Below are 24,916 nucleotides of genomic sequence, written 5' to 3'. Positions count from 1 at the left end.
ATCCCGGCATCTCTGTACAACTCGGCAGGAGCCCCATCTGTGCAGACATTCCGAACACTACATCTGAAGATCGACAATCGCCATCCAGATCAGACTAACACATGTGGAAAGGGTTCTCGTGGCACGCGGGGAATGAACGGAATCGTTGCCGTGCTCACAGGGCTGCGCCACGTTCTGAATGCCTTCGCTGGCTAGTGCAAACTCTTTCATGTTGAGTGCAATCTGCTGCCAAGAACTGAGATACTCGTGATTACGCGGCCCCTTGTATCGAAAGGCGGTCGAGTTCAGTTGTAGTGGGTGACTGGCTCAACCTCTCATGGCTGGAACTTGGAAGAGCCTTGACATGTGTGCATGACAATTAGCTATCTCGGTAAACGAGATCTCGGCGGCCACGATCTCATTGCCGCTTCCCGAGATGTCTTCTTCTCTTGAAAAGGGGGAGGCTGGATGAGCACTTCCACGGATCCCATAGTAGTCTGGCAGCCCTTGGAATAGCGTACAGAATGAAGAGGAAGATGAGCTGACGCAAAACGTTTCTATTTGATCACTCTCAGAAATCATCTTCTCGTTTGGGGAAACGGAATCCTTGCCAAAGTTGTCTGGCAAATCTTTGATGTCATTGGACATGAGTGGCTAGATCCAGAGCAGCACATGATTATTAATATCTCTCGTACTGACAGGTTTCTCTTACTTCGAGGGGATGTGTCCAGTATTTGCAAAGACCTCTTGTTCTCTGGCCCCTCCGTCTCTTTCTTCGACCATCATCTTGAGATCTCTCTATATGAGCAATATTTCGAGTCCTAATATAGCAGCATTGCGCTTATAGCTATCTACGACTTCCACTTGTGAGTCTATAGCGATCAAGACGCTGACCACGCCATCTCGAGTGGAAGGTATGTTAGAACTTTGCGAGGAGGCGACAACATGATGGTACTTCTCTTCAGGTAGGCCATGTGTTGTTCATGAAAACAAATTCACCACCAATCATTGATTTGAAGTTCAATATAGTGCCCGCTAGCAAAGAACAGCGGCTTCGCACTTACTTTACTCAAGATTCCTTACGAAGCAGCGTGTAGCGACGATGCTTAGAGACTAGCGAGCTCCTGCATGGAGCAATTATGATGTAAATCTACTCTTGAGGACGGGGAACAAAGTCATCATATTTACATAGCCTATGTGAGGCATTCTCATCTGCTATCATGTTGTGTTATGCTCCTGAGGTCTACAGTGGCAGATGAAAGAGACGGTATCCTTGGTGACAATACTCTACGATCATGATTTGATGGTTATCATACGCATGATGAATTGAGGGATGCAAGCTACCCAGAAGAGCCAGTGATTATAAATTAGCTACTGAAAGAATATGGCTGTTCTTGTGAGGGAAAGTTCGAAGAGGATATATGCTAGAGACTTGCGACTATGAAGTTGTCCTTGAGGAAGTGGCTGGTGCATCAGTAGCTGACTTCCAAACAAGGACACCATCGGTTGAATACTGTACATATTCGAGTTACCGTCTTATAGTCTTTAGTTAACATCCAAGCCTAGTCTGTGATTACGAGCCTCCAGCAGGGTAGGTCTCCTCTGTGGGTTGGATCCTCGTCCAACTGTTTGGGCCGGTGCCGTTAAAGATGCCAATGGGCAACATTAATGAGCATCTGGTAGTTGACTAGGGGAACAGTGCAGGAAACATTTAATGTCACCGACGGCGTATAACCATGAATGGATGACGAGTATCCGAGTTATGATCCCGCCATCTCGCGAGTTCACAAAGGTAAATCATGTACCTAGTTAGGTAGCCAAAAGTAAGATATCTTTACAATTCGATCATCACTCAACTCAGCACTGGCGACCCGGCAAAATCATGTCTAAGAATGCTCAGCTCCTGCGATTCTCAGAGTACTACCCACGCTTCTTAAAAAGCAAGTGTTCACCATGCAACCAACACCTACAGCTACCGTACTTCATCAGCCCAAAAGACAACGGCCTGATGCAAGGGAGCAAATCAGAGACACAGTGAACCCTGCCCCCAACGGGGCACCAACACACCGCCCCCGCTGACTCAAGGGGCGCCCAACATTGACTCTTCAGCGGCACATGCCACCCCCAATTCTGCCGGCAGAAGTGAGCAAGCACCTGGGCTCTAAGCTCCCCCCCCCCCCCCCCCCCCCCCCCCCCACCACCATTGGATACCTTACCCTGCCGCGCAGCCTCGAAGCACAGCGAAAAAAGTGTCACCGCATCCATCCCCCATTCCCCATTCCCCAAACCCTGATTCTCATTCGAGGCTCGGCTTGTGACTGTCCAGACCGCCCGCCCGCCCCAACCCGCTCTCATCCAGTCTGCCCCTCCTCTCCTCCCCTCCCCCCTCCCCTCCTCCGACCGCCGCCGTGCCCGTAGCCCGTAGCCCGTAGCCCGACCTCTGAAACTTTGAGGCTAGTTATTTTGCTCCCTTGGAGCCCTTGACCGATACTCCATCTAATGTTGCCCCGCCTCCGACCCTTTACCCACGCCTTCTCACGACAACCTCCATTGACTAGATTCCTACCCAAGAGTCAACCGTTTCGTTTTGCAACCACAATGGCGCCAGGTAAGCTTCACTGCCACCCTTCGTCACTTCCATTTCGTAGACCTCCGAGTCGCGGCCCAATTCCCCCTCTACCCCTCCAACCTCTGCCTCCCTCTCTAGACAATCCAAGACCACCCTCTCCCCAGAATCCCAAAAACAAGAAAACACAACTCTACAGCAATACTAACCCCTTCAAAATGACAGTCCTCCCCTCCGACCGCAGACCAATCGTCATCTCCGGCCCCTCGGGCGTCGGCAAGGGCACCCTCTACAAGCTCCTCTTCGAGCGCCACCCCGACTCTTTTGCCCTCTCCGTCTCCCACACCACCCGCGGCCCGCGCCCCGGCGAGGCAGACGGCGTCGACTACCACTTTGTCACAAAGGAGGCCTTTGATGACCTCGTCAGCAAGGACGGCTTCGTCGAGCACGCCACCTTTGGCAGCAACTCGTACGGCACCTCAAAGGCTACCATCGAGGAGCAGTCTGCCAAGGGCAAGCTCGTCGTTCTCGATATCGAGATGGAGGTAAACACAAAACTTCTACCACACCCCTCCTTCCGTCCTAGTGAAAGTCGATGAGGCATCGTCATACTAATATTGGGTTCCAAAATCCAGGGAGTCAAGCAAATCAAGACGTCAAACTTCCCCGCCCGCTACGTCTTCATCGCGCCCCCCTCAGAACAAGAGCTCGAGAAGCGCCTCCGCGGCCGCGGCACCGAAAAGGAAGAGAGCGTCCAGAAGCGTCTCGCGCAGGCCAAGCTCGAGCTGGCCTACTCCAAAACCCCTGGCGTCCACGACCTGATCATTGTCAACGACGATCTCGAGAAGGCCTACAAGACCCTTGAAGACTTTGTCTACAACCCCTCGCAGTAAAAGGGTCGACAACGACGAAGAAGGCGCGCGAGAGGGAAAAGAGGTTGGATTGGGTGATACGGTGATGGGGCGTTGGGAACTGAATATCCTTTACGAGTTCACAAAGTCTGTGGATCTTCTTCATAGCACGGGCGGTCATTGTGGGCATATATACACATATGAAAGCGTATAAAAGCAATCTATAGAGCCACACATACGTGCGGCAGAAACCTCTGGCCATACTTTGGGACAGAGGAATACACATCATCAAGAGCATTGGCGACCGCAAATCATAAGCCATGTCGGTTGTATTCCACGAGGTATCGAAACGAACTCTCTATCAGAGTACGAATGGATTAAAGTGTAAGAAGAAAATGGGGGTACAAGTGAAGCCGAGCTTGAAATGCTGCTTTAGAAAGCAAAAATAAGAAAACAGTAGAAGTGCGTCCAGCTGATGAGGCGGAAAGGGGGAATATTGGACTATTTCGCCAGCACGAGTACTTAAACAACGACCATAAAGGCTAGAGAAGGGGGTATGGCCTATAACCGTGCGCCACGCAAAGCATGTTCGAGCCTCCCATGCGAAATCGCTTCCGCCAAGTTGTTCCCATGAATGTAGCAGCGGCTACCTCCCTCTGAATTACTGGTCGATGCAGCATCCGCATGCTGTCGAGGCCGTACCGTGCCTGTTCTTTTGTTGGTCTGCGCATAACACCATGAGATTGAAAGTCATCAGAAACCCAGCTGCCCAGAAATATCATGGCCGTCAGGCTCCTCGAGTAGGTGGGGTGGGATATCCGTAAACTAGTATCCGTTCAGGGTCATTCGTTGAGAGTTCCGGCTGAGCTCGCGGTCGGCAGCAGGACTGATGGGTCTGCTACCGCCACCGTGCGCGCTGCTCTCCTTGAGCGCAAGCAACTGCTTGGCACGGAAAGTCTCGTAGTGAATCTGCGAGGTGGTCTCGATGAGATCCTGGAGATGGGTGCGGAGAAGGAAGTTTCTCAGGTAGACGAATTCGCAGTGGTTCTCGTCCTCAACGTTGATGACACCCCATCGGTTCTGGCGACCGCGAACCTGCTTGCCGTTGACAATGATGGACTTCTCGGAGCCAACGACGGCAAAGGGAACGAGATCCTACGAGACTTGTTAGCAATTGGAATATGTGTGGGCCGGATGGCATAACTGACCTTGATCTGGGTGTTCAGGCTGCGCTCCTCGTCGTCAAACTCGTCGTTGTCGTACGGGTACATCTTGAGGTTGTGGAAAGCGAACTCCTCCTTGATACGCTCCTTGAACTCCTGACGCTCCTCGAGGGTCAGGGTATCGGACTTGGCGATGACGGGAACGACGTTGACGACGTCGGACAGCTTCTTCAGGACGACGATGTCGATGGGCTTCAGGGAGTGACCCGAGGGTTGGATGAAGAAGAGGCAGGCATGGATGCGGGTGTCTTGAATGTAACGCTCTCGCTGAGCGGTGAGCTCCTTTCGCAAGTAAGCGGAGTGTTGGTCCTTGATGTACTTGACGATGGGATCCCAGCAGCGATCGTTGTTGACCAGGTCGCCGTATCCGGGGGTGTCGACGATGTTGAGGCGCAGACGAACACCGTTCTCCTCGATCATGTGGGAGACGGCCTGGATCTCGGTGGTGGAGCGGACGGGCTCATCGGGCATCAAACGACCCTTGGAGTCGATGAGGTGGGAGGCGAAGATGGTGTTGATCAGGGTCGACTTGCCCAAACCAGTCTGGCCTATATCATGGAAATACGAGATACAATCAGTCGACTGCCGACGCGACGTAGGGGGACAAGCAGCCAGCTTGCTAGGCCAGCGACTGTGATCTGGCATTGCGGGGGAACAACTTACCGACGCAGATGACGTTGAACTGGAAGCCTCTCTTCAGGAGCTTCTTCTCAATCTGGGACGTGATGCTGTCGAAACCGACATGGGTCTGAGGGAAGATGGTTTGAGGCTGCGCCATTGTGACAGCTTTTCCGCAAGGGAGCGAGAGTGAAGGGTGCGCGTGAGTGTGGTGCTGCTAGGGAGTGAAGTTGAGATACGTTTCTGTATTCCAAGAAAGGTATCTGGTACTCGAACTCGAATTGCGGTCTCGTCAAGGAGGGGAGGAGGGACGGAGACGGAGTTGGAGAAGGCGATGGGCAGGGAGAGAGAGGAAAAAGAGGATCACGAGGTTGGCGGATGTTTCTGAAGGACAGAAGCCGGTGAATGAGCCCAGGTGGGAAGTCAACCACAACGAAATGATTTGGCCCAACCAAGGGTAATTTCCTCTCTTGCTGGCACTTGCTTGCTACCCGTCCACCCCCCCAGTAGCCCCCGTCCACGGGTGTCTTGTCTGCCAGGCACTGGCTGTGCAGTGTCGCCGTTGGCTGCAGCTAATAGGATGCTCCTTCCACTCCAGCAAACAATAATTTCCCTGCAGGGAGGTGCAGGGGGGTGGGACACTGTAGTCTGTGGGAGGGAAAGGGGAAAAGGGGTCTCCATCGCGTTGATTGGCTAATGGGGGTCTGTGCACCTTCAAAGCTGTGATTGGCTGGCAGATCTCAATTGACAGCTCCCCAGTCGCAAGCCGTTTTTTTTTTCCGGCTCGGAATGGAACAAGCTTGAGCCTCGTGATGTGCACGACAGTGGTGTAGCAGCTTCGACGATACCTACACTTTATCGCGACAGGACAATCACGCAGCCACCAACCCTCGATACCCGACGGCAGACATCCTTCGATCCACCTCAACGCCGTGATTACATCAAGGAACGGGACCACCTCCGGCATTCCTTGACTCCCGTCCCCGACAACCCCTCCATCAGAGCTCGAATCGATCGATCACCAATCCAGAAAAAATGGCAGCCATCGCCATGGGCGCGCAGCCTTTGCGCATGGCCTCCCTCTTCCCTCGCATCTCCGCGCCAGCCTTCGCTCAATCACCAAGAATACTCTCTCTCTACACGCGCCAAGTCACCAACTCTTTTCTCCCGGCGCTCTCCTTCGCGCTTCCGGCCTTCAACCTCAACATCCCCGCCTGGCTCGGCGGCATCTGGGAGTCCATCTTGCGGGCGGTACCCAAGAAGAAGACCTCCCACTCGAAGAAGAGACACAGGCAGATGGCAGGCAAGGCGTTGCAGGACGTCAAGTCCCTGTGCAAGTGCCCAGGCTGTGGCCAGATCAAGAGGCAGCACATTGTGTGCCCACACTGCCTGAGTAGTACGTCTCCCTTGCAAGAGTCCTTTTGTTGGCATATTAAACTGACAACTACTGTGCAGAGATCAAGGACATGTGGAAAGAGGAGAACCCCTCAGGAAAGTTCATTTAGGTCGCCAAATGGGCGTGTAACATTTCGAGACGTGTATATTCAAGTGTACAATTGGTTAGCATACTGTGGCGTTTGGGACAATCCATCACCTTCTTACGATGTGCCTAGCTGTCATCTGACTGGCTCCGGTTGTTTATGCAACAGTGGAATTGAATCGAGGTGGTTCGAAGCGACGTTCGCCTGCCTTCAACGGCATGAATCATGGGCTGATCATATCGAGGGTCCCTGAAGCTCCTCGAACCTCCTCTGGAGGTTGCGAAATTGTTCATCATACCTGGAATCCGCCTGAATGAAGGTAGCGCGCCAAAGGACTCGAGTCCATAGCTAGAAGCGATAGGATGACAGGAGGATGCAGCTTCAAGAGAGATATTACGATGTGTCTAGCTTCGGTTCATCTACACATCGCCCGGGATGACGGCAAAGTGCAGGCTTTTGAAAGTCGGCGAGTCCATCACTGGGATATGGCAAACATATTTTGGTCGATGTGCTATCGTCTGCTCGTGTACACATAGAGATGACGCTCTAGCATTACCGGAAGATGTTGGCAAAACAACACGATTGCAGACGTGAAAACCGTCCGTAGACCAGAGGCAAAGTACTAGAAGTTTCTGGGGGCGGGTACAGCTTTCGAGTACTAAATACCAGAACTCAGTAACAGCACGGTCAGCCTCGATCCGTGCAGTTTTATTGGGCCCGGCCCACGGAGATGCAGCCATGGAGATTGACCTCGGCGATAAACAAAGATCACTTTGGGTCCTATTTTCTGTTGTAATCATTTGATAATCTTACTTGCCCATCCCAAGTTTATGGTGCTTACAGATAACTCTTGAGCGATCATGTCTATATCTTCCACCACGACTCTGATCGACTCAGGTACTACTGCCAGGCCTTTTGTTCTTCCTTTGACCTCCCCTTCCTGATGGTCTGGCCCCAATAAACACTGGTTCCTGATTAGATGGATAGGATCGATAAAGGCGTGTTATACCCAAGCAGGAATTGTAGACTTCGACAAAGACACACAGTTTTAGTTTGGTGATACTGGGGCATCTCCTTCGCTGTTCTCCACAAACAATGGATGGTATACGAGACAACAAGAACCAATAGCAAAGCCATAAGGAAGCCGTGCAAACTGATTAATCACAGCCAACTAAGGCGAGCAAAGATTCGATCAAAGATCTGTTGTGAGAAGTCGGCCTACAGGCAAGACCGCCAACTCTCTGCGTCTCAGGTTACCAGGCTTTATAATACCACGACTGCCTCCTCTCAAGTCAACCATGATTAGCAGACACACACACACACACGCTCATCTGACATAACCAAACAGGCATCGCATAGACGTGAGTACGTGAGTAGAACCGAAACTTCATCTGGTAAGTACGAACCATGGACTAAGTCAAGGTACCGAAATGACATCACTTCAGCTGCCTCAAAACAACTACAAGACCACCGGTCTGGCAGGCATCCCTATCCCTACGGAGCTCGTCCTGCAAATCGTCAAAGCCATGGGCCCGCGACCAAAGCCAAAGTCGGCTAAGCATATGATCCTTCATGATTCTCTTGAGGCCGACTCGGATTTAGATGGCTTGGAGATCGTGGAAGATTACTTCTACGAAGATCCCAATAAGTCAACGCCACCAGACGTTCTTGACGGTATCACCGACCTCAAGAATCTGACTATATCGTGTAGGGCGCTGTACGAAGTCCTGAAAGGTGAGCTTTACAAACGAAGTGGGCAAGAGGACGACTGGTATGCTCTTCGATGGGCCAGTTTCAACGGTAATATACGTGCGTTGGAAGCAGCTGTCCAGGCTGGCGCGTCAGTAAACTACGCATTCGAGAAAGCGGGAACTCCGACGGACATGGTGAACTATGGGCGTGTAGACAGTACCTTTGGCAACTTCCCCAGAATGCCGAGGTCAAAGACGTTCAACTTCGGCACGCCTTTGCTTTCAGCAGCGTATGGCGACGCCACCCGGCGACATCAGGCGATCAAGTGGTTGCTCGCCCACGGCGCCGATCCAAACGTCGCGGATGCCAACGGCATCACTCCACTGCATGTCGTGTGTAGATGGGGTATACGAGCCAGCCTGACCGTCGAGCTCCTTCTTAAAAAGGGCGCGAATGCCAATGCTCGAGGCCCTCGGGGATGGACACCTCTGCACTTGACGTGCTACTCGCGCAGATGGCATCCCGATCCGGAGGACCCTCGGCGTCTGTCTCAGCAGAAGCAAGACCTGGTCATGATACCTTCTGCAAGGGAGCTGATCAAAGCAGGGGCTGACTTGCAGGTAAGGACGACCGAAGGTGGTGCGAAGGAGTCTGGCGAGCCTTGCATCTCTGGTTTGACGCCGTATGAGCTATCTCTCTACTGCCAGAACATTACAATGGTTGAGTACTTCCGTGAGCAACAAGCGCTTCATTCGGAAGGCTGGGTTGATCTCAAGGGCTGAACTTTGTAAGTTTATGGCTGGATATTATTTGTTTGAAATAGCACCGTGATGCGCACAGAGAACTCGTGGGCGTTTGTACTTGTACGAAGTGTCATTGAAGTCTAGAAACGGAGAAACGTAAGTGGGCAGCACTGACACTCATAGATAGGCAAGTTTGACATTCTGCAAGAAGGGAGGTAGCCTTAAAGCTGTAAAAGTAAGTCATCCAGCCAATTTTAAGACAATTTTGAGATACATGACTAGGTAATAGGGGATGAAAGAGTGAAGTTGAATCAAGTAGAGGTGCTGAGGTAAACTGAGCAAGGGTGCTTGCTGATGCCCCTCCATTGCCCCTCCTGCCGTGCCCCGGCTGCTCTCTGCAGGGGTCTTTTCTCGCAAATGTGTGATGTCAGCCCCCACCTTCCCGACCACATCGCGCTCGTTACCTTCCCACTCACAACCGCGCATCAACCATAGCGGTACGAGCTTCACATGGGCTGGGAATCATGGTACGACCTCAATTTTCTGCTTGTATATGAAGAGGATACTAACTCTGTTAGTCGAAACAATACCTGACCACACACACTGTGGATAATGGTGAGCTTCCCACCAGCTGGAGCTTGAGAAACCTCCGAACTACCGTCTCCAGAGCTTCATCTTGCTAACATGCAGCAACGTTAGCCCACATAACCGACATTTTCAGTCTGGCCACTACTTCAAGGGCTGTGTTGTCTGCGAGCGGCTCATCGACTCTCCACATCCATGACACCTCCGATCCCGCGATCCCCATCACGCAATCCATCAGCGGCGCACACAAGCTAGGCTGCCATCACATCTGCACCTCCCGCAATGGTCTGGTTGCCGCGAGCGCAGGCTTCGCCGGTGAGGTGAAGGTCTGGGTCATCAACAAGGACACGAGCGAGTGGAAGCTGCACTCGGAGATCACGAACAAGGCGGCCAAGGCCGGCGAGGTCTGGGCCATTGCCCTCAGCGAGGATGGAAAATTCCTGGCGGGAACGACCTATGACGGCCGGGTGAATGTGTGGGACGTTGGCGAAGAGGGCACGCCCAAGATTAGAGAGTACGAGACGGGAAGTCCTGGCCAGGGAAGCTTTGGCATGTCGGTCGACTTGAGTCGTGATGGACGGTACACTGCCAGCGGCCACCAGAACGGGGCTGTCTACGTCTTCAACAACGACAATGGGAAGTTGTTGTTCTCACTACCAGGTAACCCCCCCCGAAAGGTCCACTCGTAAGAATTGTTTGCTAAAGGGATATACTCAGGCCTGGTCAAATCTGTCCGCTCTGTCGCATTCTCTCCTGGAAACACCAGGCTCGCTGCCGCTGGCGACTCATCTATCATAGCTCTCTACGACATCAAGAATGGCGAGCAAGTCAGCAACATGACTGGTCACTCCTCATGGATCACATCTGTTGACTGGAACGACACGGGTGAATACCTGCTCAGCGGAGCGATGGACGGAAAGGTCAAGGTCTGGTCGGTGGAGCGTAGTGCCTGTGTCGCGACGCATAGCGAGACGGATAAGGCTCTGTGGGCTGTCAAGTGGCTTCCAAAGACTGGAAAGAACGAGTCTTTCTGTACAGCGGGCGCCAACAGAAGCATTTCATTCTACAGAGAAGCTACTGGCGCGTAAAGGAAGGGAGCCTAAAACTCAAGCAAAATCCGGCGTGCATCTAGAATACCCTGGAACATGAGGTTTTCCTGCGGCAGGTCCAAAGACAGACGATAGAAGAAACATGCTGCAATGACCAATCATGATGATGAGGACAGTGCCATGTACGGTGCGCGATCATGGAGATCACAGTACTGGTCACGTGCTTTGGCTCCAACCTCGCGTTGCCCCGCCAAATTAAAGCCCCTGCCACCTTCCTACCTCTTTCGTCATTCATTACAACCCAGCTCTGGTTCACGGATGACATTGCGACAACACCCATTGGCGACATTATTTGAGGCATTCACCCTTCATCGATGATATTTCGGATCCATCAGATTACCGTTATCAATATCTCAAATTTCCATACATCTGTCGCTCAAACTTGACGTTCTCATCGCCGCCCACCTAGACCCTTTACAGCTGTACTTGCGACAATTCACACTATGCCAGTCACCAGGCGATCAACAGGAGGAGGCCGCGCCAGACCTGGCCCAGCACGAGGGCAATCTACCATCAGCTTTTCCAACAGAGTATCGAAGCCCGTACCCAAGGACACCAAGAAAGCCGTCGCTCTTTCCTCTGCCATTGACCGATTGGATGTCGCCAAGCCAAGCAACAAGGAGCACAAGGACGATGTCGACGAGATCCAGATCGAGGATCCCGCAACCCCCGAGGCCGAGGAGGTGGAAGTGAAAGAAGAAGTTCCCCAAAAGTCGGAAGCCGAAGTGAGGGCCGAGAAGATCAGCGACGCCCAGATCAACAAGTACTGGAAGTCGATCGAGGCTCAGCGCATTGCGCCTAGGGTGCACCAGGGTGATGTGAGTCTGGCTGAGAGGGTTTTGCGATACTTTGATGTCAGTTCTCAGTATGGTGTAAGTTGTTCAGTTCAATCGCAATTGTTTGCTGGATGGGAATACTGATACAACTCATAGCCCTGCATCGGACTCCAGCGCATGAAGCGTTGGCAGCGCGCGGAGAAGCTGGGGCTAAACCCGCCAATCGAGGTTCTTGCGGTGCTTCTGAAGGAAGAGAAAAAGGGTCACGCTTCGGAGCGGGCTCACTTGGACGAGCTCATGAACTCGACAGCGGTTGGAGCCTCATGATTGATTTAGAGATTCCCAGCATACCTTACATGCAAAGCATCTAAAAGGTCAAAAAAGACAAAAGAGTTCACCCCCCCGGTGCTGAACTGGGGGCTACATCTCTTGGTGCTCAAGCTGGGATTCGAACTCGCACGCGCTGAGCCTGTCGTCGAGTAGGCTGGTTGGCGGAATCAATTGTTGACCATTAACCATTCCACCACCTAGCCAGTTTGACCTGACCCGCCGACCTAGACGGGCGCCTGCTGGTGACAGGAATGGACTTGGAGGGGTATATGAGGGCTCTCGCCGTGGCGGGGAGGGCATCGGATGAAAGTTTAGTTGTATATTCGTGGACCCTGGGTGCCGAAGGGGGAAGGCGCGGGTGGCTGACCGGGTGACCGTTGAGGTGCCCCCTTCCCCGCGGGAACGTTGTGTGAATAAGTTACGATGGAACAGACGGAGTTTGGAGTTAATAACGGTGGCTTTAACGGAGCGGGTATTTGAGCTCACGGCTCGCGGGAGGATAACACGAGGCATGCGACACGAGGGTTTTGCTGTGTAAATTATCACGCGAGATGTTCTATGCTGGACGACAGCGAACATGAATTATACCCCTTGTCAGAGGTGTTAGAGGTCTCTCCGTCTCGGCCATAACATGATCAAGTTGTTCTAGTACCAAATACTCCGCGTCCGGTGATGTCCTACCGTCTCTGTGCCAGCGGCCTCCAGCTCCTTCATGGTATCATACAAAAAGAAATCGATCAAAATGGCATTGACGCTCGTTCCGGGGTGGTCCCTCTGGATCTCCCGCTTGATGAGCTCAACGCACCAAATACTGCACGCTGGTTTCATAGTTAGCATAGTAAACGATTGTGGAATCGCTGTCATCAAGCTCACCTCTCAATTGCAACTCCAACCTCGATCCGCTCTCAATAACTCGCTTATCAGTGATAGCCGTCGCCAGCGAAGGGCTATAGTACAGACATCCCATGGTGCTGAGGATCTGCGGGACCCGGTAGTCGGCGAACATGGTGATCTTGTCAATGTCCTTGAAGGCACCGATGCCCTCACCGCCAAAGCAGGCCCAGATGTCGGCCACGAGAATCTGCGCTCTCTTGAGGATCCTCACCGGCTTTCGGCGGCCGTCGAACTTGTGCTCATCGCGGAAACAGTCGAAATCGCGGGCGAGCAGGTTGACGAGCCTTGCGGCTGACCCGTTGGCGGCCTCGATGAGTTTCGTCACGCTGCAACTGTACCTCTTATACAAGACGGTGCCGGCTTCACGCAAGCACGCAAGTCGTTCCTCGAGAAGGGGCATCTCCTCCTCCGTCTTGGAGCGGAAGACGTGCCTAAGGACCTCCAAGTTACACTCGTCCTCGCTCTGCCAAAAGTCAGAGCTGGTGATGGGGATGCCCTCCTCGAGGGCGCGCTGCAGCGAGGCGACCATGCTCCAATAGCCAGTCCAGGTCTTGCCGCGGTACTCGACGGCGTACCTCTCGTCCTCGGGCTTCTCGGACCAGAAGCAGAAGTTGAGCAGGTCCATGGTGAAGATGAAGGCCGCGGTGCTCTCATCTTTGGTCTTTGGGTGCAGCTCATGCTCTGCCCAGGTGGCGGTGGAGTACTTCTTCTGTTCCATCTGAGCGTAGATGGTGGCGGCGGCCCTCTTTGTGGCCCTCATGTCGATGGCGACGTCGATGGAGTTGTCATAGACGAACTCGGCGCCGTCGAGGACGCCCGTCTCGGGCTCATCGTCGATGTTGAGCTTTCCCTGAAACCGCTGGCGGAGGAGGGCCAGGAGTTCGAGATCGGGCTCGTCGTCGGACATGATTCGGCGAGCTTACGCGAGTATCTAGTACCCCGCGATTTTATCGAGATATTGCTGCAGGCGGTGCCTGCTTGGAAAGAGAGCCGCAGTAATACGACCTTGGACCTAGACTTGGCTGCACCTTTCAGATGCTGCTAGCCGGCAAATGCAGGTCTTTCAGCGAGCTTTGGACGACGACGATGAGGGCAAGAATCGTAGGACCAGAACTTTGGACTAGGCGGTAAAGAGACCCATATTGCACTGACCCGTTTGTTTTTTGTTGGACCAAAAGGCGGGATCGCAAGCGGCGATTATCCCAGAAGCCCCTCCGGGTGACTTACGATCTCGTCACTTCAAGGATATATGTGAACCCCGTTTCTGAGCTTCCTACCAGTTGCTTTCCACGTGAAAGGGGGGATAAGAGGCGGCCCTACTACGAATAGAGAGGACCCCAAGAACCGGTGGAGGCCCAACGAACCTTCGCTGGTCGGCACTTCAAGCGAGGTCGGCCTGGGCGCCTTCCTTGTTAGGTACTTTCCAAGGTTAACTTCCATTGAGGTATGGAGGTGCCTTGGGTACCGGGGGCAGGCGTCCAGTGTTTCACGGTGGCTATAGGATGTATTATGTACTTCGTAGGCCGCTGAGGTTACAGCGTGCTCCAGCGCGCTTCCACTGGTAAGCAAGAGATACCCGCCTTTATCTGCCAATCAGAACTCGAGCGCGGAAGTTCCCCAGGAACCAACAGCTCCAATCCCTGCTGGGATCTCGTCACCGGCTGCCGGTATTGGCTGAGACCTTATGCTAGGCGATCGCTCCTTCCGCTGACCTCAGGGAAAACCTCAACCTTGGAACCTTCCTCCTCGCAGCCTCGCTCCCGTGCTGAAACCACCCGCCGCCGTCGTTCCATCCCACCTGCACCTGGCGCGGCTTACTTCCACCCGCAATTTCCTCTCCCCAACACACGCGATCGCATCAACCTTTCCCTCCAATCCATTGACACGTCGACGCATATATAACCGACACCTCAACAAGACTGCGATCGACCAAACGCCGATGGATTCCACCGCGGAAGCAGGAGCTGCACCTGCAGCAACCGCGGTAGAGGCGACAGTGCCCGCCGCGACGGCGCCTGTCCCAGCAGCAGCACCAGCACCACAGCAACAGCAGCAGCAACCAGCACAAACAGAGGCAACCCCCGCCGCTCAACCACCCGCGCAAACGACGCAGCAGCAACAGCAACAGAAGCCGCAGCTTCAGCAGCAGCAGCGGCCTCCCGCCGTGCAGACGCGTGATCGCTTCTACCAGCAATCGCTCGGCGGCTCGTTGAACGCCAATGTGAAGAAGGTATGTCGCAACCCTTGTCAGAACTCGGCGCATCAGACCACGCGACCTAGCTGCCCTCGCGGCTTCCACTCAACGGCGTTCCCCTCGTCTATTCCAGGAGCAGTCAATTTTTCTTGCGATGATGGAGTACGATGCAATTGCAGAGTCAATGGAGCTAACTTGCAACACGCAGGCGCGTGTTCTCATGGTTGGAGCTGGCGGTATCGGATGCGAACTACTGAAGAACATCGTGCTGACGGGTTTCGGCGAAATCCACGTCGTCGATCTCGACACAATCGATTTGAGCAACCTCAACCGACAATTCCTCTTTCGTCACGAGCACATCAAGAAGTCCAAGGCATTGGTATGGTTTCCAGAGCAGTGACGTAGATTTGGAGGTTGTTGCAAGTACTGACTTATAAAAGGTGGCTAAGGATGCGGCGCAGCCCTTCAACCCCAAGGTCAAGATCGTCGCGCATCATGCGAACATCAAGGATGCCCAATTCAACGTCAAGTGGTTCCGCGAATTCAACATTGTCTTCAATGCGCTGGATAACCTAGAGGCGAGACGGCACGTCAACAGAATGTGCTTGGCCGCACACGTTCCCCTCATCGAGAGCGGCACGACGGGATTCAATGGCAACGTCCAGGTCATCAAGAAGGGTGTTACCGCATGTTACGACTGCACGCCAAAGGAGACGCCCAAGTCTTTCCCGGTCTGCACCATCCGAAGCACCCCCAGCCAGCCCATCCACTGCATCGTGTGGGGCAAGAGCTATCTCCTCAATGAAATCTTTGGCACGAGCGAAGATGAGTCCGCGTTCGACAACTCGGCCGACGCCGATAACGCCAAGGAAATTGAAGAGTTGAAGAAGGAGGCCGCGGCCCTGAGAACGATTCGCGAATCATTGGGCACCGATGCCTTTTCGCAGCTGCTCTTCGATAAGGTCTTCAATGCCGATATTGTGCGACTGGCGTCGATGGAGGACATGTGGAAGTCGAGACGGAAACCCGAGGCCTTGGACTACAAGACACTGTCAGAGCAGTCGGCCGTAGCCCTCGCCTCGAAGGAGACTATTCTGCAGGGAGGACAGCAAGTATGGACGTTGGAGGAGAACTTTGCAGTCTTCGTCGACAGTCTGGATCGTCTGAGCAAACGGATGCTGGAGCTGAAAAAGGCGCACAAAGAGGACGCGTCTGGCCCTGAGCCTCTCATTACATTTGACAAGGACGACGAGGACACGCTGGATTTTGTGACCTCAAGCGCAAATATTCGTTCATCCATCTTCGGCATCGAAAGAAAGTCGCGCTTCGATATCAAGCAGATGGCTGGCAACATCATCCCTGCTATTGCGACAACCAATGCCATTGTCGCCGGCCTGTGTGTCCTGCAATCATTCAAGGTGCTCAGAGGCGACTTCACTCAGACCAAAGAGGTAAGGTCGAAAGTTTGTCCGTCTTGGCAGGAAACCGGTAGTCTAATGTCTGTCTGTCTAGGTGTTCATCTCTCCTCATAACCCTGCCCGTCTGCTCAACTCGAGCAAGTACCGCGCCCCTAACCCAGATTGCCCGGTATGCAGCGTATATCAGACGAGCGTCACTGTCGACATGTCTCGAGCGACACTCAAAGACCTTGTCGAGGACTTTGTGCGCCTGGAGCTTGGCTACGGTGACAAGGAGTTCGCCCTAAACAATGACGTCGGGCCGCTCTACGACCCAGATGAGACGGAGAACCTCTCCAAGAAGCTCAGTGAGCTTGGAATTAAGGAGGACTCTTTCCTTACAATCATTGACGAAGACGATGACGAGCCCTTCGTCAACGTCGTCATCAGCATCCAGGAATCGTATGTTTATCTGCTCTAACGCTAGTATACCAACCGCAAACTAACAACCACATAGCAAGGAGCCCCTGAGTGACAAGCCTGTACAGGGCTTGGTCGCTGACCAGAAGCCTGAGATCCCTCGCAAGCCTAAGAAGGAGACACCCGCCGAATCCAACGGCACGAGTGAGCAGAATGGCAAGCCCGCTGTTGAGGCATCGGAGGTGGCACCAAACCTCAAGCGGCCTCGACCGGATGATGGAGACGAGCCGATCGAAGCGAAGAAGGCCAAGGTTGTCGCTACCACGAGCGGCAGCGACGACGTAGTCATTGTGGACGATTCTACTGGCGGAGCCATTGTCATTGACGACGACTGACTGTGCATGGATGGGTCCACTTTCTTCCAAGTCAAGGGTGTCCCTTCTACGTGAATGGAGAGCTGCACGCCAGCTCAGACAGCACTGAGCCCGCCATCCAAGTTGAGGATGCAGTTATTGGCGTATGTGTTTTGAGCAAGAAAGACGGCGGCATCGGCAACCTCGTCAGGCCGCCCCAAGCGACCTAGTGGTATCCTCTTCTCGAGAGGTTCCCTCGACATTGCTGTGATAATTTGTATATTAGCTATTGGCCTACGTAACCAAAGACATTGGTGTTTTGGGTCCTTTGAGGTCGGGCCTGCAAATGGTGGGACAGATAGAGGGTTTCTTACCGGCAAGCATGTTGGTTTCTATGTAGCCAGGAACGATAGCGTTCGTCCTGATACGCAGTGGCCCCAGCTCGACGGAGAGGGCGTGGGTGAGGCCTTCAGCAGGGCGACACACAGAGGTATTAGACTTGCTTCACTAAATCGGGGAGACGGGCTAGAAAGGATACAGCCACGGCAACCCCGCGATGTATGAGAGACGAAGCAAGAGACCCAAAAAAAAAAAAAAAAGAAGAACATACCAATGATACCGGCCTTTGATGCGGCGTAGACACTTGTGCCAGGGCTGCCCTTTTCGGCCAGCAAGCTAGCAACGTTGATAATGCATGCTGGAGAGTGGACCGCGTGGTTAGCGGGGCTGTTGATGCAGTGCGTGCGTGTATGTGTGTGTCTGCAGCGCAGCGTTGGCATGAGGCTGGCGCATCTGTGCGGTGCGGGTGGGTGTTGCGATCGGATCGATCGTGTATGTAGGTTGTGTGGCAATGACGGTTGTGTGGGAAAAGGAACAGTTGGGAAAAGTGAATATGCGTGGTGTAGCGTTGTGCCATGACTTACCATCCCTGTCTGCGCGTCTGCGCTTCATGCGTTGTGCCATGTACCTCGACATGAAGATTGTACCCATGAGGTTTGTGTCGATGAGCTCTCTTGCGGTCTGTGGTGAGGTGTTTTGCAACAGCTGGAATTGCGCAATACCCGCGGCGTTAACAAGGACGTCTATCTGGCCCGTACGTTTCTGGAGGAAGGAACGGGGAAGTCCCTGTTAGTCAAGGTGTCTACTTATCCATGGAGCGATAGCTAGGCAGCCTCGTTTCTCTAAATGTAGTAGCTGAGGTGTTGTTGATGGCAGATCATAGATGGAGGTGTAAAAGGAGGTGGTGGAAAGACAAACCCAGATATCATCGAGGACAGCCTCATCACGAGCGTCAGCGGAGACGTCCATGACGGCGTAGGAATGGGCTGGTTTTGCCTCGGACGACGACGATGAGGCGGATGCAGAAGAGGTCAGAGGGGCGAGGCGGTCATCCCGGAAGGGCGGGAGCTGAGCGCAGAGGTCACGCAGCTTGTCCTCCTTGCGGCCGAGCAGGGTTACCAGGGCGCCCTCGGCGGCGAAGCGGGAAGCAATTGCGGCGCCGATGCCTCCGTAGGCGCCGGTGACGAGGCAGTGCCGGGCTCGGAGGGGAAGAAGAGCGCCGGGCATTGCGATGGTTCCGGTTCTCCTGCTGACGCAACTACTTGGGAATGGTTGTGTGTTTGCCGGTGAGTATCTTTCCTCGGTGTGTTGGGTATTCGAGTAAGTTACGTGGTGCTAGTCGAGAAGAATCGGGTAGTTTGGCTTGATGGCTGTATAATGTTTGTGGAAAGGGAGCACCGGAGCTTTCAGAGCTTTGGACTCGTGGACGTATAATGTCTACCTACCTAAGGTAAGGTAGGATGCTAGATGCCTGAGTCTAGAATTTTGGTGGGGGTGTCGTTGTACTCTGCATGGCAATCTCCGTGTAACCTTTCTAGAAGAGAGACACCCCCGCCTACCTAGTCAGCTACGTACCGACTCAAGGTAAGATACTTCAAGGCACTTACAGCCAAGTCTCGTGGTACAGCAGTGACGATACCTTGGTGACGACAAGCAATGACCAGTGAGGTCAGAGTGTTGTGTTCTCGAAAGGCAGAAAGAAGGGGCCCTCGGACTCGTTCAATGCAAATGCGAAATGGTCTTGGACATCTGAAAATGCCCCTCTCTGGCGAAAGACGGTAGCGCATACAGGATTAGACCAAGACAGGATGAGACGAGGGCGAAAGCTGTTAGTTCTGGGGAGATGCTTGTTCGAGGCGAGGTTAGCTTGGGCGGCCGTTGGTGTGTGTGCGTCACAATGGCATTATTTGGGGTGGTCCTGGTGGCTCTTTCTTGTCTGACACTTGTGTTGCTGGATGGCATTGCTTGTAAGGAGGGGAGAGGGGAGGAGGAATCTGATCCCGAGGCTTGGTGGTCGTACCTACCTACACAGTAGGTAATGCTTTCCTTACTTTGCTCGCTCCCGCCCCATTTCCTCTATCAGTACGTCTTTTCGTCATCTCAAGTTCAAGCTCTTTGATGGTGAGACAGATGTCCGTCCGCTATTGAGGTGAGGTGCGGTGCCGCCAGTGGACTCCACTCCTTCTGGTGCATGAAGAGAAGAAGAGAAGAGAAAGACCGAGTAGAGGGCCATGATCTCGTGCCCTTGTGTCTGTGGTTTCTTTCGAGGCCTTTGCGGTGTATTTCGAGTTGGATGTTGAAAAATATGTCGGAGGACGAATGGAATGTTTCCCTCTCTTACCCAAAGCACTTGTACGATCCATGTAAGTGGTTGTGGTGGCACAAAGCCGGGGAACGGGGAATCTCGACGATTGAGGATGGTGGAGGTGAGGTGGTCCTTAGAATAGGTACATTGACCAAAGTACTCCGTACCCGAAGCCTGTGAAAGATGAATGGACCTGGAAGGTTATTTGGTGACTTGTATCTTGGGGAGAGCTAAGGCGAGCGCCCCCGCCGTTGCCGATTCTTTACTACCTTAGGTACCTACAGGTATGGTGAGGTAGACAGCCTCGGGTGCGAGACCAAGGTGATACCGTACTAGAGATGGTGGGTGTCTTTTGTCTGTCACTGATGCTCCTGCTGCTGTCAGGTACCGATCCATCTGAGATGCTTCCATCTTTCCATGAGGTGTTCGTAACGCCTGACACAACGTAGCGCGCTACCTTAGCGCGGCACCCTTCCGTGCCAGATCTATTGTCTTCTTTTCCTACTTTCTTCAATCTCCCCGTCTTCTCAAGAATAACCCAAGGTACCTTACCTACACCGAGGAGGATTCCACCTGCCCGCCTCAAGAGGACCTCTCTGGTCCAGTGCTGAATAAGATAGGTACTTTAGGTTACCTCAAGTGCCTCATCCGGCGTCCCAAGAGTGACCCCTCCAGGGTAAAGGTACATTGTCTACGCAGTACCTCAAGGTCAAGTACCTTGCCCAACACAACACACCACCCAAGGTACTCTAGTGGTTCCAGTTCAAGTTCCAGTTACAGGTTCCCACGCCCGTTGGTGGCGCGAACGCAACATCGCAATCCCACTACCATCCAATTGCTGTACCAGCAAATTTCCCCTGCTCTTTCATCGTTTCCCTCCCACAACCTTGACGCCAAACCTCGCTCGCTTCCTGCGACATAATCACAACTCTCCAGTCGCTGGCGATCCTCTCTCTCGCCAAGCGCATCACTCGCTCCTCACCATCCTAGCGAATTCACCGCCGCCAGATGCCCTGTCGCTCGCCAACTCTTCAAGCAATTGCATCCGCAACTGCTTCCCCTCCACCCTAGACGCCTTATACCGAATACTCCCCTTACTCCCCCTCCGAACCTGCGACTCTACCCGCGAATACGCACCACCCAGACCCAACGCAACTAGAAGAGAACCGAACCACCCCGCGAGAAAACGAATGGCCGTATGCCTCAAGACCACGACCTCAGACACCGCCTGATGACTAGCCATACCAATGGCGCCGCATCCGCGCCGAATCCCCTGCCGGAGCGCCGCGACGCTACCGTTGCGAATCCAAAGCTTGCCGACCCTGCTGCTGTCGCCGAGGCCCCCGCCCCGCCTCTGATTACAGTCAGAAGCCCCAGTGACGCCCCCGACGCGGGTCTGAGGAGCCTCGATCATTGTACGCTGCTACACTCTCCCAGCTCTGTCTTTTGTGCTGTCAATCTGGTCTTGAGCCTGGCGCATCGCCAAGAGCACCAAACATCTTGCCCGCACGCAATCCTCCAAGCCTTGGGCCTTGGGCTGACCATGCTTGTCCACAGATAAGAGAGCGCTGCCACCATGGCGATATCGACTGCGGCAGTCGCTGCTGCCACTGATACGTTGGGAAACACCCTACCTGGCTTATCTGCAGGAAACGATGCGCACCCCATGGCTCGATAGTTACTTTGCGATCACGGCTAACCTCGGTACCCATACATTCTTCATGATCGGCTTGCCCATGCTCTTCTGGTGTGGGTACGCCTCTTTTGGCAAAGGGTAAGCAGGAATCGTCGTCCAGAGTTACATAGAACCTATCTAACTAGCTGCGGCTTCACAGTGTTATCCACATCCTAGCCGAGGGCGTCTTCTTCACTGGCTTCATCAAGGACTTCTTTTCCCTACCCAGACCGCTATCCCCGCCACTACATCGAATCACCATGTCCGGATCTGCTGCATTAGAATATGGCTTCCCTTCGACACATAGCGCCAACGCCGTGTCAGTGGCCGTATACGCAGTATTGCTTCTCCGGAGCCCTGACAATGCCATGCCGGAGACGACCAAGACTGTTCTCGAGGGCCTGTCTTATTTTTATGCCATTTCTATTGTTCTCGGTCGACTGTACTGTGGTATGCATGGCTTTACCGACGTCGTCGTGGGCTCGGTCTTGGGTGCTGTCATCTCTCTCGCCGAGTTCCACTACGGTCCGCCGCTGGACGCGTATATGCACAGCAGCTCATGGTGGGCACCTGTTATCGCTGCTCTTGTCGTCATCGTCCTCGTGAGGATACATCCCGAGCCCGCAGACGATTGCCCGTGCTTTGACGACAGTGTAGCCTTTGCCGGAGTTGTGATAGGCCTGGAGATCGGAACATGGTCGTATGGGCGGACTTCAATCGATTCGTTCGGAGGATCTGCCCATACGGTTGAGTCCATTGATCTCAACGCGCTAGGCTGGTACATTGTGCTGGCCCGCGTTGTATTCGGCGTAGTTGTCATCCTTCTATGGCGAGAGGTCATGAAACCTACCATGCTCAGGATTCTGCCTCACCTTTTCCGTCTCCTAGAAAAGGTCGAGTGGAACCTTCCCAGACGTTTCTTCACACCAGCGTCCATGTACAAGTCTATTGACCCAGGCTCAAGGATGGATACGCTTATTCCCAACGTCAGAGATTTGCCTCGCGTAGTTCAGTCCATTCGTCACCCGACAACACGTGGTCGCTCGGTATCGATCGGACCACAGAGTGCCGCCGATGCGTACGAGACACTTGCATACCGCGAGCGCCGACGTCGAGAGAGCATCGGTAGCAATGGCAGCATCAAGAGCAAGGGCAGTATGCACGAGCTTCGAGAGAAGAGCAGCGACTGGGAAGGGAAGGGAGCAACGTCTGGTGTCCAAGGCCATCATGGCAACTCACTAAACGACTTTGAGCGCATGATGGGTACGGGGAGCGTGCTAGCAAGCCCGAGCGAGGAGAAGGGCGAGGTGGAGCTGAGAGTCGGCCAGCAAAACGAGATGAGTGAGAAGGAAATGTTTCTTCGACTCATCCGTCCACGAGTACGTTACGATGTCGAGGTGGTGACCAAATTGGTTGTTTATACAGGTAAGTTCCGTCCCTCTTCCGCAAGATCCGATCTTGCTCCACTCTTGCTGACAGATGCCGATAGGTATTGCTTGGCTGGGCGTGGGCTTGATCCCAATCATGTTCGAGTTGATCGGCCTTGGATCGAACCATCTCCGCACCGCGTGAACCGACTCTTTTCCTTTGGGGCAGGATACGTTTCCGCGACCGACCGGGGGGTCACCCTTTATTCACATATCTCTCTTCTATAAACTTCTTGCATGGCATGTTGGCACAGCTGTACAGAAGATCTGCCGACGGGAGGATCGAGGGATTTGGGAAGAGACAGAGACGCATAGAAACTTTTTTTTTTTTTTTTATTTTTTTTTTTTACGAAGCACGATCACATTGTACATTCTTCTGGCAGTTGCATTTAGCCAGAGGCGGGATTTTTGAACATTTATTTTCACGACGGTTTTTCAGGCCCGTCACTTTCCTCCACCCCGCAATGAAATGGGCTATGAAATTTTTCTACTGGCGTCAAAAGGTGGACGGAAGACCTTATCCAATCTCAAGTGGCACTATTGTGTGATTTGTTTGCCGAGGTAGAAATATCGGAGCTGAATGAGAGAAGCCTTGTTGGCGCGTTACATCAGCTAAGGATTGTCTGCGATCCTTGGCCCTGATTTATGAGACGTGCACGTTGCCTTGGGCCACTGCGCCGGTGTGACTGATGAGTGCTGAGATAAGGGCACCTCAACTCAGGCAATGGAAGGTGACGGAATAAGGTGAGGTAGGTGTGATGCCTATGGGGGGCGGCAGGCATAGAGTGAGACCCACGAGAGCCACGCCGGCATACCTACCTATTACTTAGTGCGTTGTTTCCCCCAGAAATGCTTTGCAAATCCCCTCACCTTTCACTGCTGGACCGAACTCAACTCCATTACTCTCGACATTGGATGGAATGGAGGAGTCGTCCCAGCTGGGCCCGCCTTCAGTCTTTGCGACAACTTACCTGGCGTATTCATGTCTACATTGACGAGAACCTTGATGGCTCATGTTGAGCAAGTGATATCTTGAGCCGCGTGCCCCCGTCGCTCCCTACGCAGTGAGCTTACGAGTAGCTTCGACGATAATCTTGGTCGGTATTTCGAAAGGGGATCAAAGAGGTTATCTCAAAGGTAATGGGTAACGGAGCAGATCCAGCGTCAGTATCCACGAGCGTTGCCCAAAGTCTGACATTTCGAGGCAAGGTGTGCCCATCACGAGAAAACAATAATGACGAGCATCACAGGAAACCTAGCCATCGTGGATTTGTCCAGTTGGCGTCTTATCGTGACGGAGCAGACGTTGGATCAGTGACCTCATTCGATTCGAGGAGGCCAAGGTCTACGTTCGTATAGGAGTCGAGGCAAACCCCTCCCCCATGGTCGGGGACGTATGTGGGGGGTTCTGCAACTCGATCTCTGCGGTTCCAGCTTCCTCGCCCCTCACGCAGCGTGGAGAGTGCGGAGTCAACTGATGATGCCGGACTCCAGGCGGGCGCGGTCCGATAAGGAGTTACCACGATCATACTCGTTGGTACGAATACTTGGGACTCGAACCCGATCAACGTCCACGACAAGACTCGATAGCAATATCGGCATAAGTACAGCATCAAGAGACCGGACTCACTAGGGGACTTTTAGTGACAGTTGAGTTATCGCGGGCAGCGATGCGGAGGGGAGTCAGCCAATCCTCCCGCCTGCCCCTCTCCCTGCATTACCTCAGGCCGCTTCCTCCGCCGAGCAGCCAGGGTGGATTGGATCATCGGACGATCCGCTGCCGGCCGGCGGATGCTCTCGACCGGTAGGGCTGGATGGGTCACACCCACCCCCCTAGAGACTTTGAGACTCCAAAGTGCCATGCAAAGATTATCAGATCTTGATGCTTGTCTCTATTGGTGGAGAGGGAACGATTCACGATTGCGTCTCTGGCGCGATGTTCCCCTGACACCAGTCACT

General features: G+C 53.5%; 11 protein-coding genes across 11 annotated transcripts; 7 read left to right on the top strand and 4 right to left on the bottom strand.

The window, feature by feature from the left end:
- Positions 1-2,256: 2,256 nt before the first annotated feature.
- BDP55DRAFT_674162 (guanylate kinase) lies at positions 2,257-3,707 on the top strand. The gene is made up of 3 exons (XM_060575644.1): positions 2,257-2,587; positions 2,771-3,090; positions 3,181-3,707. The coding sequence occupies exons 1-3, from the start codon at positions 2,479-2,481 to the stop codon at positions 3,436-3,438; spliced, it is 687 nt and encodes a 228-aa protein (XP_060426033.1). The 5' UTR covers positions 2,257-2,478; the 3' UTR covers positions 3,439-3,707.
- Positions 3,708-4,221: 514 nt separating this feature from the next.
- On the bottom strand, positions 4,222-5,397 carry BDP55DRAFT_635244 (septin; the record flags this gene model as incomplete). The annotated part of the gene is made up of 3 exons (XM_060572751.1): positions 4,222-4,551; positions 4,605-5,257; positions 5,283-5,397. 3 exons carry the CDS (start codon positions 5,395-5,397, stop codon positions 4,222-4,224), a joined length of 1,098 nt encoding a protein of 365 aa, XP_060426032.1.
- An 875-nt stretch (positions 5,398-6,272) lies between these two features.
- Positions 6,273-6,742, top strand: BDP55DRAFT_731719 (ribosomal L32p family protein; the record flags this gene model as incomplete). The annotated part of the gene is made up of 2 exons (XM_060579843.1): positions 6,273-6,633; positions 6,693-6,742. 2 exons carry the CDS (start codon positions 6,273-6,275, stop codon positions 6,740-6,742), a joined length of 411 nt encoding a protein of 136 aa, XP_060426031.1.
- Positions 6,743-8,002: 1,260 nt separating this feature from the next.
- BDP55DRAFT_276509 (ankyrin repeat-containing domain protein) lies at positions 8,003-9,238 on the top strand. Its single transcript, XM_060566454.1, has one exon. The coding sequence runs from the start codon at positions 8,149-8,151 to the stop codon at positions 9,190-9,192; it is 1,044 nt and encodes a 347-aa protein (XP_060426030.1). The 5' UTR covers positions 8,003-8,148; the 3' UTR covers positions 9,193-9,238.
- A 325-nt stretch (positions 9,239-9,563) lies between these two features.
- BDP55DRAFT_674150 (WD repeat domain-containing protein) lies at positions 9,564-11,053 on the top strand. Its single transcript, XM_060575643.1, has 4 exons — positions 9,564-9,680; positions 9,732-9,768; positions 9,853-10,398; positions 10,456-11,053. The coding sequence occupies exons 1-4, from the start codon at positions 9,678-9,680 to the stop codon at positions 10,824-10,826; spliced, it is 957 nt and encodes a 318-aa protein (XP_060426029.1). The 5' UTR covers positions 9,564-9,677; the 3' UTR covers positions 10,827-11,053.
- A 237-nt stretch (positions 11,054-11,290) lies between these two features.
- Positions 11,291-11,950, top strand: BDP55DRAFT_559183 (DNA polymerase delta; the record flags this gene model as incomplete). The annotated part of the gene is made up of 2 exons (XM_060569874.1): positions 11,291-11,719; positions 11,780-11,950. The coding sequence occupies 2 exons, from the start codon at positions 11,291-11,293 to the stop codon at positions 11,948-11,950; spliced, it is 600 nt and encodes a 199-aa protein (XP_060426028.1).
- Positions 11,951-11,997: 47 nt separating this feature from the next.
- BDP55DRAFT_276457 (uncharacterized protein) lies at positions 11,998-12,641 on the bottom strand. Its single transcript, XM_060566453.1, has one exon. The coding sequence runs from the start codon at positions 12,530-12,532 to the stop codon at positions 12,044-12,046; it is 489 nt and encodes a 162-aa protein (XP_060426027.1). The 5' UTR covers positions 12,533-12,641; the 3' UTR covers positions 11,998-12,043.
- Positions 12,599-13,754, bottom strand: BDP55DRAFT_559079 (uncharacterized protein; the record flags this gene model as incomplete). Its single annotated transcript, XM_060569864.1, has 2 exons — positions 12,599-12,771; positions 12,827-13,754. The coding sequence occupies 2 exons, from the start codon at positions 13,752-13,754 to the stop codon at positions 12,599-12,601; spliced, it is 1,101 nt and encodes a 366-aa protein (XP_060426026.1).
- Positions 13,755-15,261: 1,507 nt separating this feature from the next.
- Positions 15,262-17,253, top strand: BDP55DRAFT_559314 (ThiF family protein; the record flags this gene model as incomplete). Its single annotated transcript, XM_060569893.1, has 4 exons — positions 15,262-15,420; positions 15,482-16,492; positions 16,554-16,904; positions 16,960-17,253. The coding sequence occupies 4 exons, from the start codon at positions 15,262-15,264 to the stop codon at positions 17,251-17,253; spliced, it is 1,815 nt and encodes a 604-aa protein (XP_060426025.1).
- Positions 17,254-17,327: 74 nt separating this feature from the next.
- Positions 17,328-18,777, bottom strand: BDP55DRAFT_559096 (short chain dehydrogenase; the record flags this gene model as incomplete). Its single annotated transcript, XM_060569868.1, has 5 exons — positions 17,328-17,476; positions 17,586-17,678; positions 17,822-17,970; positions 18,131-18,312; positions 18,469-18,777. 5 exons carry the CDS (start codon positions 18,775-18,777, stop codon positions 17,328-17,330), a joined length of 882 nt encoding a protein of 293 aa, XP_060426024.1.
- A 2,507-nt stretch (positions 18,778-21,284) lies between these two features.
- On the top strand, positions 21,285-23,299 carry BDP55DRAFT_674135 (PAP2 superfamily protein). The gene is made up of 3 exons (XM_060575642.1): positions 21,285-21,629; positions 21,691-22,955; positions 23,020-23,299. The coding sequence occupies exons 1-3, from the start codon at positions 21,511-21,513 to the stop codon at positions 23,100-23,102; spliced, it is 1,467 nt and encodes a 488-aa protein (XP_060426023.1). The 5' UTR covers positions 21,285-21,510; the 3' UTR covers positions 23,103-23,299.
- The last annotated feature ends 1,617 nt before the right edge of the window (positions 23,300-24,916 follow it).

Source organism: Colletotrichum godetiae (assembly GCF_030913485.1).
Source record: "Colletotrichum godetiae strain CBS 193.32 chromosome Unknown BDP55scaffold_41, whole genome shotgun sequence".
Taxonomy (NCBI): Eukaryota; Fungi; Ascomycota; class Sordariomycetes; order Glomerellales; family Glomerellaceae; genus Colletotrichum; species Colletotrichum godetiae.
The sequence above is the reverse complement of the archived record's forward strand: the minus strand, read 5'-3'. Positions and strand labels throughout refer to the sequence as shown.

Bases quoted from the DNA above. Each gene is read 5' to 3' on its own strand.
- BDP55DRAFT_674162 (XM_060575644.1), top strand. From the start codon at position 2,479: ATGTTGCCCCGCCTCCGACCCTTTACCCACGCCTTCTCACGACAACCT. The intron at 2,588-2,770 runs GTAAGCTTCACT...TCAAAATGACAG, and splicing joins TGCAACCACAATGGCGCCAG to TCCTCCCCTCCGACCGCAGA. The intron at 3,091-3,180 runs GTAAACACAAAA...TCCAAAATCCAG, and splicing joins TTCTCGATATCGAGATGGAG to GGAGTCAAGCAAATCAAGAC.
- BDP55DRAFT_276509 (XM_060566454.1), top strand. From the start codon at position 8,149: ATGACATCACTTCAGCTGCCTCAAAACAACTACAAGACCACCGGTCTG.
- BDP55DRAFT_674150 (XM_060575643.1), top strand. The intron at 9,769-9,852 runs GTGAGCTTCCCA...CAGCAACGTTAG, and splicing joins CACACACACTGTGGATAATG to CCCACATAACCGACATTTTC. The intron at 10,399-10,455 runs GTAACCCCCCCC...GGATATACTCAG, and splicing joins GTTGTTGTTCTCACTACCAG to GCCTGGTCAAATCTGTCCGC.
- BDP55DRAFT_276457 (XM_060566453.1), bottom strand. From the start codon at position 12,532: ATGTTCGCTGTCGTCCAGCATAGAACATCTCGCGTGATAATTTACACA.
- BDP55DRAFT_674135 (XM_060575642.1), top strand. From the start codon at position 21,511: ATGCGCACCCCATGGCTCGATAGTTACTTTGCGATCACGGCTAACCTC. The intron at 21,630-21,690 runs GTAAGCAGGAAT...GCGGCTTCACAG, and splicing joins TACGCCTCTTTTGGCAAAGG to TGTTATCCACATCCTAGCCG. The intron at 22,956-23,019 runs GTAAGTTCCGTC...AGATGCCGATAG, and splicing joins CAAATTGGTTGTTTATACAG to GTATTGCTTGGCTGGGCGTG.